The following is a 17,259-nucleotide window of genomic DNA, read 5'->3' on the forward strand; positions in this document are numbered from 1 at the left end:
AATCACTGATAGTTAAAATTTTGCTAATTTTGAGTAAGCCAAGCACAACACTTTTATTTTTATTTTCACACAATAATAACCTAAAATATATTTTATTTTCTAAAACTCTAATTGGTTATAGAATCCAAACAGTGCATTGAATGTTATGCTTACCCAATAATAAAATCTGTGCCTTTCCGGAAGCTGATACAGATTTTGAATTTGGTTTTGGAACAATTCTACGACCTGCTTGGATACTGTGGTAGCAGTAGACTAAGCATCATAGTCCAGTTGTTTCTATCACCAATGATTTTTTAAGCTGTTCCTGGGGGATCATGAGTCATTTGGTAGCCAGATGACATATATTCATTTTACCAGGACGTTATTGGCCTATCCTGGCGTCTCAGAAGGAGGCGCCATGGACTGGCTCTGATGATATAATGAAGCAGTGACTACTCTCGAGTTTCCTCCAATGGCTGAGCTCCTCACCCGATCTCTGAAGATGTTGTCAACGTGACTTTTGAGCCTTAAATCATAACCTTGCCTTTTTTGGCTTAGCTACCAAGGCAATTGATTTTAATTTGATCCAAACAATAACAGGAGACCAATTTAGGGATTTTTGCCATTCCAACAAGACTGCATATTTTGGCTTTCCATCCCTTCTTGTGATTTCAGTAGATCTTTTGATTAATCAACCGAAACAGCGCTCTACTGCTAAGAAATTTAAATAGTAAGCTTCGAAGCTGACAAAAAGAGCAGTTTCAAAAATTGTTCTCTTCTTTTCCTCCACAACTACTCAATAAAGTTCAAATCTTTGGTGTTCTCCAGTGATTTCAGTCCAGCAATTCATTTATTGAGTAATTTATTCATACATTTATTTGAAGCATCGCTCAATAGCATCTGACCCCGGTGCCCCGTCAGCCAACTCTCCCTTTTGAGACAGAGTGAAAGTAGTCCCTTAAGATTGAGGAAATGCAGGTCAGAAGCAGAGTTTACACGGGGAGGAGAAAGGAGGGGGGCATTTTCCACTACTGTTAAGCGGGTAATCATAATGTGATAGTGCTCTAGCTGACGGGGTCATGTATGCCTATGAATGTTAAGGAGAGCTGTTTTAAAGGCCTTCAGAATTACCCCTGATATCAAATGTTGACCTTTTGTAGAGACTGCAACATACTACGATGATTAGAATTACAATGAGTGCTGCTTTTGCCAAATTTCATACTAGGAACATGCTAACACACAACCCTTTTTCTTATACATGTTCTGTAAAAAGAGAAGTTATAGTGTGCTTACAGTGTAATAGCATACATACTGTTGATATCCATGTTGGGTTTGTATTAGGTTTTAAAACAATGGAAAGTTCGAAATAAATCCTACAACTTTTTCCTGATAATTGGATATATATGCCCTATAAAACACCCTTAAAACTAGATGTTACCTGTCAACATGAGTGTTTACCAGAAGTTACCAAATCATCCATCATTTGACACTGAGAATCAATACAGGAGTGAGGTTACCAATTAAGCTCCATGTGTCTTTCATGTCTGTGCCACGGATCCAAATCTTATGTTCCTATGTTGCACTTTAAATTAAAATACAAAAAGGTTTATAGATCTATTTATAAAGTTCAGCATCAGCTAGTTGTCTATGTTCCCCCATCACAATAACCAAACCTTCAAATGCTATGAAACTGGGGCTTGGAAGTTAGAATACACAGGAGTTTGTCACCAATGGAAACTTTCAGTTAACTCGACGAAGCACACATCCAAGGAGTTCAGCTCTTATCAGAGAGCAGGATAATTGTTGAAACAGGTGTAACTGTCGAGGTGTCAGCGTGCCTCTCTGTGTTCTGGTCCCCGAACCAACCTCCGCCTATGACTCCATCTCATAAGTCTTTCAGACAACCTTGGTGTGATTTCTTGACAAAAGCGCACTCGCTCTCAAGGTGCACTCGAGCGCGATATAAAAAGGGACAAAGACAGAGCCTGAGAGAAGATAGGAGAAGAAATGGATTTCTTCTCTAATTATGCAAGAAAAAGAGACTTTGTGAAGATAAAGTTGGGTGACACAAGGGCATATTGAGGGACACGCTCACTTTAGGAAGATTTTTCAAAGTGGGAGGCACAAATGGATGTTTGTGCTATGAGCTATGGCTGCTAATTGGTGCAAACTTAATGAATGCAGGGTGCTGTTCGGAGACAGATGCTTTGTGCAATGTGGCAGATTTCAGTGGCTGCGCGTTTCTCTCCATTGCTGGAACATCAAGAAGAGGAGAACATTTGGCAGGTCACAAAATTATGCGAGGAAAAGGGGAAACCCAAGAAGAAAAAAATGTAAACAGTTGTTTGTTTATTTTCTTGTTAATTTATGGGTGACTGTGTGTATGCGTACGCTTGCGTGTGTGTGTGTGTGTGTGTGTGTGTGTGTGTGTGTGTGTGTGAGAGTAAGCAGTTCTCATGCGCTTGTCTGTTTGTTTGAGCTGTCGCTTTTGTTTTGGCTTTCTTTCCTCGCCAGCTCTGTGGCTCTCAATTAGCGTGCAAGCCTCAGGGACCTAATTAACCAGTTCAATTAATAAATAATTTTTCTTAAAAATCCCATACAAGCCATTCTGACATTTGTCAGCCACTCAGGAGCTAGCTGTTGTTGCCCATGTGTGCGTGTGTATGTGTGTGTGTGTTAGAAAAAAGAGAGAGAATGATAAGCTTGTTTGCAAGTTTAGCCTATCCCCCAGGTGGCTGATGCAGGGGACAGTGCTATGTGTGTGAGTGTGAGTGTGTGTGTGTGTGTGTGTGTGTGAGTGTGTGTGTGTGTGTGTGTGTGTGTGTGTGTGTGGAGAGCAGCTTACTCATAGCGCTGGACCCCATAGCAGAGGAGGGCCCCCATGACCTTTTATCGAGTGTCCAATCAATAATGTGCGAGCGTCCATCTCTTTGAGTCGTAGCCCGAGTCTGAGCTTCTGAAGGCCTGTGGCCAGCAGCAAAGCAGGATGGGAACAAGCTACACAGTGGGGCAAAAGAGTCCTTAGGGGGCCAGAAGTGGAACAGAACCAACCGCCTCATGTCATTTACTCATAATGATGTCTTCCTTCAGTTGAAAGTGTGCGTGCGTCTGTTTGTGTGTGTGTGTGTGTGTGTGTGTGTGTGTGTGTGTGTGTGTGTGTGTGTGTGGGGGGGGGGGGGGGGGTTGGTTTTGCCCCCCTCCTTCACTAGCCATCGCAGATTCAGCCTCTTTCCCCCCTTTGTCTGACGGTGGAAGCATCCTCTTTGGTCTGTGACAAGGCTCTGTGATTAAGGGGTAGAAGCAGACCCTGGCTTTTTTTTTTTTTTTTTTTTTTTTTTACATTAGAAGCCCATTTAGTGTTTCTTATCATAGATATCTTTCTGGTCACATGTTGGGATTGAGTTGTATTTCATTGTTTCGTGAACTGTAACGTATATTCCCCTGTGGGCACAATGGGACAGATGTGCTTGTTTAATTTGTAGCGTTATCTCCAAACATCGACATTACAGGATCTGGTTGTCACCGCCAAAGAGCCAGCGCTGATGGATCTGACTGTGTACCAGTGTTCATTAAACACACTCCAAACAGCCTTCAAACCGACTCTAATAGCAGCTGCCTCTAGAACAAGAGGCGCCTGAACGCAATTTTTGACCATGAAATGCTCTTTAAGCAGATGAACAGGACTTAAAAGAGGAACGGGACTTGAAGTTTCCTTTTTTTTTCTCCTGAAAATGCCAGTGAGTAGTCAATCACTGGATATCAAAGCGGCAGGGATACACAAGAAGAAGAATCCAGTGATAATACATGGGCTGCCCACACGCTCTGAAGACTGTTAAGATGGCCATTGCGAGTATCAGCGTCGACACAAAAGAGCAGACACCGGCCTTTCAGCGAGTGGCAAGCTGTCGCTCTGTATTAGCTGCAGGCGTGCGACGACACTTTGCGTTGAATTGAGATCATGTTTGCTGTGTGGCTCTGCAGAGGAGGTCCAGAGACTTCTGCGAGACTCTTGGCTGACCCGCGCTGCCTACAGCCTTCAACATATGGCTCCCCGGTCTGGCTTCATTGTAAACGCAATTTATTTCTACAGTGTTCTACTGAGAATACCCACACAAAATGAAGCAGCTTAACAAAAGGAAGGAAAACATTCTGGCAGCCGGATAAGATGAAAAACAAGTTAAATATAACAGCAGACACATAACTAGTCAAGTCTGCGTTTTCATATTAAGCATCATCTATGGTACTCGCTCCTCATCACAACTGGGCTGGAGAGATTTCAGCCCATCGATCGGCAAAGTAAGTGTGTGAAAGAGAGTATGAGTCAAAAGGGGATCTGAAGGTGGGCTGACAGATGGAAGACACATGGTGGACCTAAAGATGGAGAGATCACTTTTGTTCCCTGTCAGGTTTGACCGAGGCCTTCTCTGCACAGAGGTGACTGTTGCACTCTCTGGCGCCCTCTAACACCCTCCTGAGATCACTCCACTCAACTCCACTGCCTCTGCTTTGATGCGAAAGGGGGGGGTTATTGTGTAAATATTTTTGCTTGAGCATTTGAGCATCTTAATCTTCTATAAGGTGATCTTTGGAGTGGAGCAACACAGGGTGCTGATGTTCAGAGGAGCTCCCAGTTGTAGAAAGAAAGAGGGAGTGAAAGAGACAGAGGAGGGAGGGAGAGGAAAAAGAAAGAAGGTCTGTGTACTTGCTAGAGTGCTGGGAGCTAGAGTTCACTACGGGGGCGTAAGTGTGTCAAGAAGAGCGCTTTTCCCCCATCCGCAAGCCTGGGGCCCTCTCCACAACATTAAAAAGCATAAACAGTCAATACTGAATGTAACTCAGAGAAAGAGCAAGAGAGAGAGAGCGTGGAAAAAAAAGAAACAAGTACGAGAACGCAAGGGTTTTTCAAGCGTTACACAACATAGTGAGATCAGAGAAATGGAGGCTGGGCTGTAGTGTATAGTTGCAAAGCTTTCTGATGGAGGAAGGGAGCCTCTCCAAGTGAATCATTCATTGCGGGCGGCAGGGGTGTAAATATGAAGGGGAGGGTTGAAGGAGAGCGGGATCAAGGAAATGCACACCTGGTGCAAGACAGGGGTCAGATTGGCCCTACACAAAAGGAAAGGAAAGGGAAAAAGAGAATGAGTTGTTTGGCATACCTCCGTTTAGACAGCAGCAGCGCTTCTATCACTGCGCTTGTGCTAAAGCAAACAGAGCGGAGTAGGTAGAAGGTGCACATGGCGCTGGCTGTCTGTGCCGGTACACATGCTGAAAACACATGCCGATGAGAGGGAGGCCCGTCTTTTTCTTTAAAAAAAAAAAAAAAAAAAAAAAGGGTTTCAAAGGATCAACATTTTAGGCTTCCAGTTTGAGATGTGAGGGCTTGTTTATCTGTGGCACATTGTTCTTGTTCATAACCGCTCAAAACTCTCAATCAGTCATTCTCCCTCTCTCCGTCTCTTGCAAGTTTTTCAAACGATATCTCCCAAACACTCGACACCTGGTTGGCTGACTTCAGAGCTGAAATCGGTGGTGAAGTCTGTGTCTTGCAGTCTTTTTTTGTAATCATCCATTCAGGCAATCCTCACATGTTGAGGCCTATGCATTCGAGGATATCTCCCTCTATAGTCGGATCATAAAGACACAGATTTAACTAATGAAGAGCAGATGTGGGCCTCCTATTACAGCATGGTAATGGTTTTTGAGGACTCCTTGTGTGTTTGTCACTCTGTACATCACAACGTTCATTTAATTTCCTGAACCAAAACTGTTTACTTTTTATTATAGTTTGAACAAAAAAAAGCTGGGACCTTAGGAGGAATGATGTATGTCTGCAGTTTCCTTGAAATGCCAAAAAAAAAAAAAAGAAATTCAAGAAAAGGATTACTTCAAAGATAAATAAACAAGCATATGGCGCTACCTCTGTTCTCAAGGTTTTCCGATTTATTCTGAAGTTTTAACCACTCTCTACCTCGATAAACAATTTCCTCTTAAACCAAGGACATTCAGACCAATTTTCCTTTTCTCCTTGAATGAATACTCTCCTGGTTTATGGCCAAACAAAAGTTACTTCAGAGCAAAGTACTCTTTGAGCCACTTCCCTGCCTGAGCAAGGCTCCATATTTTAAACATTGGGAGGAGGGAACAATATCTATGAAAAGTGAGAAATTTGATTTCTACCCCACGGAATAGGCCGATCCTTCTGTTGTCAAACAGAATGACTAAACATGCTCATTCACATGCTCCCATGGTAGGACGTTATTAATTTATCACTTCAGAGTTATCAGTGCTCTCACACACACACACATACATACACAGCCGCACACACATTTGCTTCTTGATGATTGACAATGTGATAAATTTTATTTGAATATGGCTGGCATGAATTATGTAACCAGAGAGACTGGTGGCTTTGTTGCTTCCCTCTAGCTCTTCGCATTTCCTCCAAGATAACATACAGTTGATAATTTACAGTAGAATATATTCTGAAACTATAAAGAAAGATATAGCGACAATGCCCCAAAGGAGAGAAAAAAAATACAGAACATCTCAGTGCAGCCAGCTGAGCTGATTCTTAGAACTGCAAAGAAGTGGAGAGGAGAAGGTTGACGATGTGGCAACTCTGCAGCGAGGTTAGGTGGTTGACACTTTTGACACTGGAAAGTGATTTTTCTTGAGTTCAGCTCTGATGGTAGCGATGAGGTCTCGGCAGACTGGGTTAGTCCAAAATAGAGAGAAAAATAAACACAAATGAAAGGAAAAAATAGAGCACAGTACTGCTGGTATCTGATGTTGATAGCTGTGGCCAAAGACTGCCTTTGAAAGGCTTGAGGAAAATGACAATACTGTAGTTTGTAGGTTTTTTTTTTTTTTTTTAACTTGTTACCGCTCCTCCAGACGGCAAACATAAAAAAAAAAAAAAACTTGTCTGATTGGTCTGAAAAGACTGTCAAATGTCAAGCAGTTATCAAACAACAGACATGTTTTCTTTAAAAAAAGATACCGGCAGAAGGAAAAGCCTAACCTTTCAGCGAGTGAGTGAAAGTCACTCATCCCATCATGTGCGGTACTCCACACTTGCTCTTTACACGGCTTACACTCTCCCCTCTGATTCAAATCCATAGTTGTTGACACAAGTTGTCTGCTGCTGAAATGGATGGATCAGTGAAAAAAACCCATTTGAAGGAATTATTTATTGGACGGTTGCAACACAGAGAAAAGAGGAGAAACTAAAAATCACAAATGACCTGTGAAGGATTTTCCCTGCTTTTTTTAAGGTAATCGTGAAAATGTTCCAATTTTCCTGTTTTTGAGGGAAGTGCAGAGACTAAAAACTGAGTCATTTCAATGTAGAAACCCATGCACTAACAGACCTTTACTTCAATTCAGAGCCACTTTTTGATCTAAATTTGAGTGTAATTCTTTTTTTTTTTTGCAGCACCACTCACTCTTTTACATCACCATGTTTACATCTGGAGGTGGCCCGTACAGATTTCATGTAATAATAATCCGCCTGGTCTGATAGGAACAGCTTGCTTGACACTGGGTGTACAGTTGTATTTTTCTGTTCCAGTTCCTGGCTGATGTTGTTCAACTCCCTCCACACCGAGCCGCACTTGTACGGAGAGGGAGATGGGACGACGATGTCCTTGATTTTCAAAGCAGTGAGACTTGTTAATGCCCTCATTTTCATGTATACCACTGAATCAATCATTACTGCTCTATTGCACTGTTCAAACAAACTTCAGCACAACTTTCACATGAACCTACATTTCTATTCTCATTATTTTTGATTTTATTCGGAAGAATGTCTCTTTGTGCTTTGCGCTTGCTTCGCAGCGAGGTTAAAGATCAGGCTGGAGCTGGCAGGGATTCAGTGTCTTGCTCAAAGACACTTTAGCAGACTGGGTGCATGATATTGTGGGCCTGGCGCCCAGCTTTACTGCCCTGCAACCCCAACTCTGACAATTGATATGATTCTAAAAGCGTCTATGTAACAATGACTATTTTTATCTTGCACTTTTGTACTTGGATTGTCTAAAGAGGGAGAAAGTAATCAAAGACTTTTATCTCCAAATAAGAAATTACAACATCTCTGGCTAAGCTTAAGGCGACCGGCATGACTGGAGGGAAAAAATAGCCACAGGAAGTATTGAGTATAGAGTTGAAAGGCTAATTACTAAAGAGGCCCCATAGATGCTTTTAGTGGAATATCTAGGATATCTTTCATTATAAACAAAACTGGGCTTTGTCTCTTGTTGTGTATGTCTTTGGTTTCAGATGAAATTGTATTGTTGGCGATGGAAAAAGAGGACAGAGTTTTGGGCTGTCACCATCCTCCATCTATGAGTGGTTGAATCACAGCAGGGGGTCCAGAGAGAGACAGAGAGAGAGAGAGAGAGAGAGAGAGAGAGAGAGCGTTTAAACACCGGATATCTCTGAACCTGGCACCTTTGTGTCTCTAGTATTGATAGAAAACACAAGCAGAAGTACATTATATCATTTTTCAGGACTCAAAAATCCTTAGATGTACAGCTTTAATGCTGAAAACTGGAGTCATCGTGCAGTTTGCAGCCAGATTCAAAGTGGTCAGGGTGGTTTATATTTAAAACACAGCAGCTGTCAAGGCCACTAAATCACATCGCCACTTAGAAAGAAAGGTGAGGCCAGGACAAACTCTGTACTTTGGAATTTTCTCCGCACTGAAGGGAGGTGATAATGAACATTTATATGTACAGCTGGCTCTTTATACAACTCTTGCTGTGCTGCCTTTGGTGTCCTGTTGAGAGGGTGTCTAAGCAGTGCACCATCAATAGCAGGGAACAAAGCCAGAGAAAAATATCAAGTCTTTTTCTGCAACTGCTTGCGTGCCTTTTCTCTGCCTTAAGATTAATCTAATTTGGTCTTTATTGAGAAATGGGTAAGAGCAGTTTTGTTTTATTTATGTGTGTTTTTTCCTTCTCTGCTCCTTTTCCTTTGTTGCCTCTCCTCGGCTGCCTCTGACAAAAGACAGCCAGCCTGCCAAGCCCGGTGTTGCTCTGGGACGGACCTGTCAATCACTCCTGACGGCACCCTGACAACATGTACGTTAAAATTTCAAACGGGACTCAAAGGCGGCGCATGACAGCGGAGCCTTTGAAAGTGGCTGTAGCGCTCGGCGACAGCCAGAGGAGTATGGGTGGAAAACAAACTAGAAAACAACAGTGCGGAGGGAACAGAGAAAGAGAGAGAGAGAGAGAGAGAGAGAGAGAGAGTCAGAGACAGAGAGGGAAAGGGAAAGGGAAAGGGGAAAAAAAAAAGTTAAAAGCAAAACCGTGAAGAATGTGAGTCTTGATGATGGGAATTGGCATTAGATTCCTCCCTTGGTGTATCATTGTTTTTTAATTTGGTTGAAACTCCCTTGAGTGGAGCTTTCGGTCTTCCAGGGAGTCTGCTGAGGGCCCGTTCTCGCCGCAGTCCAGGGACAGAAAAGCTTCTTTCCTGCTCCTCTGAGGCCTCGCTCGGATCAAGTCAAGCCTCTTATGCATCTCACTACCCTATCCTTCAACACAAAACAACTGAGCACGAATCTTAATAACATTCTTGATTTCCACCTTGCATACCTTCGCCTCGTGCTTGTGCAATTAATTCCCAGTAGGAAAATGGTAACCAGTGCTTGCCACCGAGATAAGCCTTTGCTGCAGAATTCATAAATCTAAGATCTGTAGCTTCCTATACGGATAAAAGGAATGGACAACTCAATTAAGATTCCTACTATGTTTCCAAACACTGTGAATCTGCAAACCTTCCCACAAGCAAACAAAAGCATATGGTGTACAATGTGCAGGCTTCAGGATGTATTTTCAAATAATCACCCGTCACAGCATACAGACACAGACCACCTCCAGCATCTCTTGAACACAGCTAAATGAACAGTGTAAATGGGGTACAAACAAACAAAAAAAACGCCTGGACTGTGCCAGACCCTATGGGAGAACTGCCATCTCTGCAGTCCTGCAGTTTGTGCACTGATCCTTCAGTCAGCATCCACATCTGCAGTTCAAACCCACACGCTGGCTTGAAACTGCTACAAAGCGAACAGTTCATTGTCTGTCTAAGACTTTGTTAGACCATGCTGTGTGTGAACATGAATGTGTGTGTGTGCGTGTGTGTGTGTGTGTGTGTGTGTGTGTGTGTCGTTCCCAAAGTTTGTTTGCAGTCTAAAATAAACTCCCAATGCTCAATAGGGTGTGCGTGTACAGAAACGTGTCACACTTCTACAAACAAGTGGACAAGAAGCATATGTGCTGGGATGCAGGTCATGTCAGCCTGTAAGTGATGTTTCTTTTTTTTTTTTGGCCTCTCCCTGGGTGAAACTATGTTAGAGCACTGATAGGCTTCAGTTCAGACAGAGGCAATGGCTCTGACACACACACACACATGCACACACACACACACAGAGAGTGGTTTCACATTAATACGTGCTGCTGTCTTATTCATGTCTATATACATGTGTCCAAGCTTAATCACAATAGTATTCAAGCAGGCAAACAATTACACATAGCTGCTCAGAGGTATGGCTGTGGTGTAACAAAGTTAAAACAGCCACCCTGCAGGCAGCCAATGCTTTGATTCTAGTGCCCTCTAGTGTTTAGACTTACCTGGAAAATTGACTTAGATATCAACTGAAACTGGTCAACTGTCAAGACAAACTAAGTGTTAAGGAAATGTACCAACGGCATAAAAAAAGTCAACAAATTGTCCTAATTATAATTTTTTTTTTTTTGCATAAACCTGCAAATGAATTTCTGTAATTTAAAAAAAAACGAGAATTTTCATTCAAAATCATGAATCAACATTGAGTTATATGAAAAAATTAAGGAAGATTTCAAAGAATAATACATATGTTTTATAATAAAGTTTGAGGTACTTTTAACAGAATGAAACATTCAAATTACATTATAGCCGTAGTCATCTAAATGATTTCAAAATTGTCTTTGTACATTCTTCAGTTAAAACTGCAAAAAGTCCATTTCCACTCATCTGAACTCTATAAGACTTAACTTTCTTTATTTTTGATTGTCTTGTATTTTAATCTTAATTCTAGGTCACATTATAGATGTATAAAAGCCAACATTTCTCAACTTCAAGCATACTGCTAAATACGAAAAATAAAATACATTTGGATTTTTTTTTCCTCCATGTAAAAAGTTTCTGTTTTTCCCTCAAAGCTGTCAGTAAAAGGAAAATCACATTTCAAGCCTGTTTTATCTGTTGAGTCCCATCAAATTGCTTTATAATGAGATCAATCAAACTCATTTACATAAATACATCGCTATTATTTCATATTCAGCTTCTAAAAAGACTTCTGTTGGAGGACTTACTTGATATTATTGCAACATTATCTAAATCATTATTCTTGATTCTCAAGAACTAAATAATAATAATATATATATCTTCACTTTCTCATTAGTTTATGAGTCTGACAATGCTTTTAATCCAAAGAAACTGTTCACTTGTCATTATTTTTAATGTAAATGTTTCCGCTAGGCAAATTGCAAAAGAGACATAAAGAATTATAGCAAATTATTAGTTTGTATTAACTGGGTCTGGGTCTGGGAAGTGATCTTAGCAAATGAGTGCCTCCAAATATGCATCCCTTTATCATATTCTCTATTTAGTTTTATTTATATTGTTCACAGAATAAAAGGCCTTTGAAACACTGAGATCCAAGTATGATTATTTAGTGTCATACACTACAAACAACATACTTCATATTGAAATTTGACTTGTTCTTTAATGTAGCTGAGTATCATCACTTTTTTGTCTTCCACGTGTTTATCCCCTAAAAAGATAAAACACTTCAATTAGTCGTATTTATTGTACATAATCTTGCACGGGAAACATTTCTACTTCAAGAAACATCATGGAACATTTTGTCCTTTGACAATAGTCAGTTGTTTGATTAAACAGCACCTCAGTTTGTTAAGATGAAAAGTTTTTGTTTAATATCTGAGGAAAGCATTTTATTTGAGAAATACTTTACTACATATAACAATATATTTTTCATTTTTTGTTAAAAAAACCTTAGAATCCATACAAATCATATAACCTAACATATTGAAGGCAGCAAGGCCAACCCCTTTAAGAATTTGATATTCCGTGTGAGGACATCATCGCAGTATTATCTAGTGCTTAATATCAAATAATAAGAAAGGATTTTTGTAAATCAGATGCCTCTATTTTTTTGCACACGCATGACAGAGCCAGCAGAGGTGGGATTTGGGAGGCACATCAAAGCTCTGATTATCCTGAGTGTCTCTGCCCAATAATGTTACCTGCTGGGACAGCGGCACTGCTCCTCTAAATAAATTGCAAGTGGCCTTGGGCAATAAGAGGAACCTGCCTTTGATCTGCCTGACTGCCAATGAGGAAAATGTGCATGCAGTCAATCAAGCTCTTAAGGCTTTGCAACAATGGAACCGACCCGGTTTATTATTTATTTTTCAAATTGATGTATTTCATTATCACAAGGTGTCTACTTGCTGGAGTAGCGGGGAAGGGGATAGAGGGGGGCAACATGATCAATAATTGATATGCAGTGTGAAAAAAAAAGAGCTGATTTTCTGCCTCTCCTCTGGTGCACTTGTCACTAGCTGTTGTCAAAACGCATTTGCTTTGATGACAAATTTGAAGAAGTGAACAACAGCATCACATCTGATTACAAATTTAGCGAGTGGTGAAAGGCAAGGGGCCCCTTTTCTCGCCGAGGCTCTGTTTGTTCAGGGGCGCTCTGGAGGAATGACTACCAGGCGCTGAGGTGAGGTACAGTGTTGTAAGCAGCGAGATGAGAGGGGGGTTGAACTTTTTTGTCATGTGTCAGTAAACAGCGTGACTTGTTTGAAAGGCACCTGGATTACAGGGTGAAAAGTTGCTCTTTAAACCTTTAAAGCTTTGGGGCATGGGAGACATGCCACGTCAAAACAGAGAGTGGAGATGAGGAGTGAGAGCAACAAAAAGAAGCCATGACTCCCCCAGGTGCGTCTGTGGAAAGACGGAGGAGTTGTCCTGCTTTGCTCTGAGTTTGGGTCATGCTGTATGGTGGAGCATCTCAAATGGATTTAGTCAAATAAAGGGAGACGCTTGAGTGATTTGAACCGTCCAGGTTTTTTTTTCTCTGAAAGACAGCTTGAACTGACGTGAAGAAAATCCAACATGAACAAGAGATTTGTTGTTGAGGATTACTGAAGTCCAACTTTCATTTCTAACACAAGACAAAAAAAAGGAAAAATAGTGTTAAAAATGTGTGATGTTTGAAAGAAATTTGGTGTTTTACTGATGTGACAGTCCTAAGGGGATCCTCTAGTTAGTTTTCCAAGATGCCATTTTTTTTTACTTAACAATACCAATTCAGATACTTCGACATCAGTATCTGCCAATATCCCTCAAAATTGAGTGCAGAAAAATAGATTAATATTGGTCTAAAATCACAGATTGACGACATATCTTTATTAGACAAACATTTGACTCTACTATAGCACCAAGATGTCATTGTTGGCTACTGTCACATGATACTTTATCAAAAACAAGTTGATTTTAAGGGGACAATTTATTATTCTACTGGATAGGTGCATGACTAACGTATTAGCCAGTATCTGATCCTGCATCTAGGTTGTCTCAGAGGTTTATACCAAATTCAACTTCTAGTGATAGGATCATTTTTGTTGGACTGTCACAGCGTGTAAAATGTGGAAACTGTGAATAGAGCAGGGTTAGGGAAAAGATGTGTCTTAGATTTACAGTAGTTGTGTGTTTTGTTCGCAAATTCAATTAGTGGAAACTTTGGTATCAAAGTTGCACCTAAATGACCACCTACAGGTCCACAGAATCAAACTAAGAGAAAATCTTTCCGGTGATTTCATTGCCAAGTGTGCTTCTTAATTAGCCTCAATAGTTGTTGTTTTTTTAATTACATGTATGGAGTGAAGATTTACCACAAACTTTAAAACTAAATCCTGATGGGGAAACAGTTTGACACAAAATCTCAAAGACGACAAAACAAACAACATATCAACAACTCAACATAATTGACAGCTGCATCCACTTGCTCGGTCCAAGCCCCCCTCCTCCTGCTTTCCCACTCTGTTCTTCCAACACCATTTCCTCTTTTAATTATCCCCCAGCAAAAAGATGGAGCACATCAGACGCATCGCGGTAAATCCTGGCCCTGGCACGGGCTCATAGTGGCTCCTGCGTCTGGCAATCCCGATAGAGCCTGCGCGCTGGCAGTGACAAGAGAGGGAGGACGCCTGGAGATTTTCCGACAGAAAGAATGGAGAGGATGATCTCTCAGCAAAAGAGAGGTCCTCATTCTACTCCCAGCTTGGGCGGCTTTTTGGCGAGCACTTTCCGATCATACCACATTTTCAGCACCAGATTAGCCAGTTCTCAGGAGCAAAACTCACATAGACCCCTTGTTTACACCTCGGTTCGACAGTGTTTTTGTAATGATTGTTCAGTTAAAGAGCACATTGGAAGCATTGCAAGCGCGGCTGCTCTCCTATCTCTCCCTACAACATTTTAGGGGTGAGACTTATTGTATGTAGCAGGGTCAGAGAGACCATGGTTGGGATTAGAGAATATGATTTGTTTTGAGAGGTCTCCTCTGACCTGAAATATGTTCAACTGAGCGAATTGCACATTCACATTCTAATGAGGTATCAGCTCCACGAATGAGTTTCTCTTTTGGAAGCCGCATAGATGAAAAAGGTTGCAAGTTAACTAGTGCTGGGGTTGCTATCTGTCAAAGTTTCTCCTATCTCAGCGGGATGCATATCAATCACAGAGGTCCCCAACTGACAGTCACTCTTCGGGCTAATGGTGTCGTCATCTCCCATGCGATTTACATGGATTGCACAATGAGATCCTCGGACACAATAGAGCTGCAAATGGAGCCCCCCACTCTGTTCCCCTTCTCCCTTTTCTTTTCTTCCATCATTCTGAGATGAAGAGTAGAATGCTCCACAGCGGGTAGCTTTCTTCTCCTCCAGGGGGAACTGAGAAAGCAGGCAAGGGCCTCTGTGATGTTACTTTCCCTTCAGGGTGGGGAGGAGATGTCTTGTAGCACAGCTAAAGATGATCATTTGAGATCCTGTGAAACAAGGTTCCCCTCTGGAAGCCGCAGAGAAATGGTGGGAGCCGAGGTCCCGACTAATGAGTTAGGGTTAGCTGATGTTCTCCTGTGATGAAAATAAGAACAATGGCAATGATTGCGGTGATTTTTTTTTCTTCTCACTGATTAGACATTGTATTGCATCTCAGTTACATGCGTCTCTGAATGCAAAGGTCAGAGGTTCCCGATCAAACAACTCAAAGAAGTAACGCTTGCTCCTGTATCAAAAAGAGCTTGAACATGTGATTTCCAGCCAAAATATGATTTCCCTATCATTCTTCTGCCCTCTTGCATCAAGACTGAGTACAAAGAATTAAAATATAATAGGCACGAAAGAAGAAATCATTAATCCATTCATGAACATATGAAGAAAACATAAACATTTGTTTCTTATACGTTATGATAAAAAAAAAAACCCTTTCCTCCCGGAGTAAACATTTACTCAAAATAAGTCACAAAACAAAACAACATCCCTTCTGATAATCTGCTACAATTACGCTGCACACTGTGATGAAAGGGTATCAGTGATCTACTTATGTCATAGAAAAAGAGTGCAGCTTCAAACATGAAAGCTATCGAAGCCTATGAGAGTTTCAAGTCAATGAGTGATCAAAGGAGCAAAAGCTTATCAATGCTGTTCTTTAACACTGAAACAGTGTCACATAGCTCTGGGTACACTACCACAAACGCAGTGTTTTTTCACCCAGGAACATAATGGCTATTGTACTTACTGAAAACATTTGCCTTTTTACACAGTTGAAGCTGCAAAAATCACAAACAAAGTGAAGAGGGGGGGAAAGGCCCTTTATCCTGATGAAAGGCTAAAGGATGAGGCTGACCTTTCTGGCATCAGCTGGGCTTTGGTAGCACAATATATGGCGGCAACATTTTCTGGCCTTTTCCCCTTCAGCTTTGGGCTATGCTTACAAGCCAAAGACTTAAGTCTCAACATCTATCGTTTTATACAAAGACACAAACATACAGATGCCCCCAAACCCCTACTTTTAAATCGCAACACACACTAAGCAGTTCTGTCGGTTCATCTGTAAACATGGCAGTCTGTCTAGCTTCATAGTACCACTGTAGGCCATGGAAGCAGAAAGAAACAACAAATCACTTTAAATTACATCAACACAAAAGCTTGACTCAGTCCAGCGTATCAAAAGCACTTTGCTTTAACAGAAACCTTAATAGAACTTCAAATCTCACCTGTACCACTCAAAAAGAGCATTGTTCATGAACTGAGAATGAATCGATATTACATATGTCATGTCTTTCGTCAGTGACACATACAATTTTCTACCCAAAGAAGACAAGAAATTTAACCCTAATGTGGTCAAGTACAAGCTTAGAAGGTGCACCACCCAAAATGTCCCAACTCAGTGTCAAATCTATAAGCTTTGTTGTGAGGGGGGCCACATTCCTAAAGGGCCATTGTCTGACTTTTCAAAAGGCTGCATCACAAGGTCATGGTGGCACAAGGGTCATACAAACACAGAATAGCTCTTGTGTGGTGTTTGTTTTTGGAAGGGGAGGGTGGCAATTCTATAGGTAAACTCTAGCAGACTGGAGATAAGTTCCCGTGGGTGGTCAGACAAAGGGCAACTGAAAATGTAAAGAGTAGTAGTTCCTGACGTGTCAGAGGCCTCATCATCAGTGGGAGAGTATAAAAGGACCTGTAAGTGTGTCCGGGCTACGATGCGCTAAACATCAACAGCCCTGCAACCATGGGAAAGGTATGAGCTCAAGAGTAATATGGTTACAACTTTGACAAATCAGGGACCAAGGAAAACAGCATGATTTGGAATTGTGTCCATTTTTTTTTACGAGACAAAATGAAACAGCATAAAGAGAGGTTTCAAGTGACCTCATGAGTAGAAATATCTGCAACTGAAAGAAGAATTTAGTGCGTTAATATGACAAATTCATTGTACCAACAATAACTGACCCACTGAAAATGTCAGGGCTTTTTGGATTGGACACACTTACAAAGAGCGGCTTCTGCAAGTAAAAGTTGACTGAAGAAATGTTTCAATTGCTTGATTTTCACCTGTCAAGCAACGGGACAAAAACAGACAGGTGTGGAGAGCGGAGAGGCTTGTGCACTGGAAAGACTCATGGCAAAGAAATCT

At 41.3% G+C, this 17,259-nt stretch overlaps 1 protein-coding gene across 1 annotated transcript in view; it reads left to right on the top strand.

The window, feature by feature from the left end:
- Positions 1 to 16,704: 16,704 nt before the first annotated feature.
- The window catches only part of crygmxl2 (crystallin, gamma MX, like 2), a 1,826-nt gene continuing 1,271 nt past the window's right edge, over positions 16,705 to 17,259 (top strand). Inside the window, exon 1 of the mRNA XM_065949812.1 lies at positions 16,705 to 16,863. Within this exon, the coding sequence (XP_065805884.1) occupies positions 16,855 to 16,863 (9 nt within the window). The 5' untranslated portion in view covers positions 16,705 to 16,854. The remainder of the gene's footprint in view (positions 16,864 to 17,259) is intronic.

Source organism: Labrus bergylta, chromosome 21, assembly GCF_963930695.1.
Source record: "Labrus bergylta chromosome 21, fLabBer1.1, whole genome shotgun sequence".
In the NCBI taxonomy this organism is placed as follows: domain Eukaryota; kingdom Metazoa; phylum Chordata; class Actinopteri; order Labriformes; family Labridae; genus Labrus; species Labrus bergylta.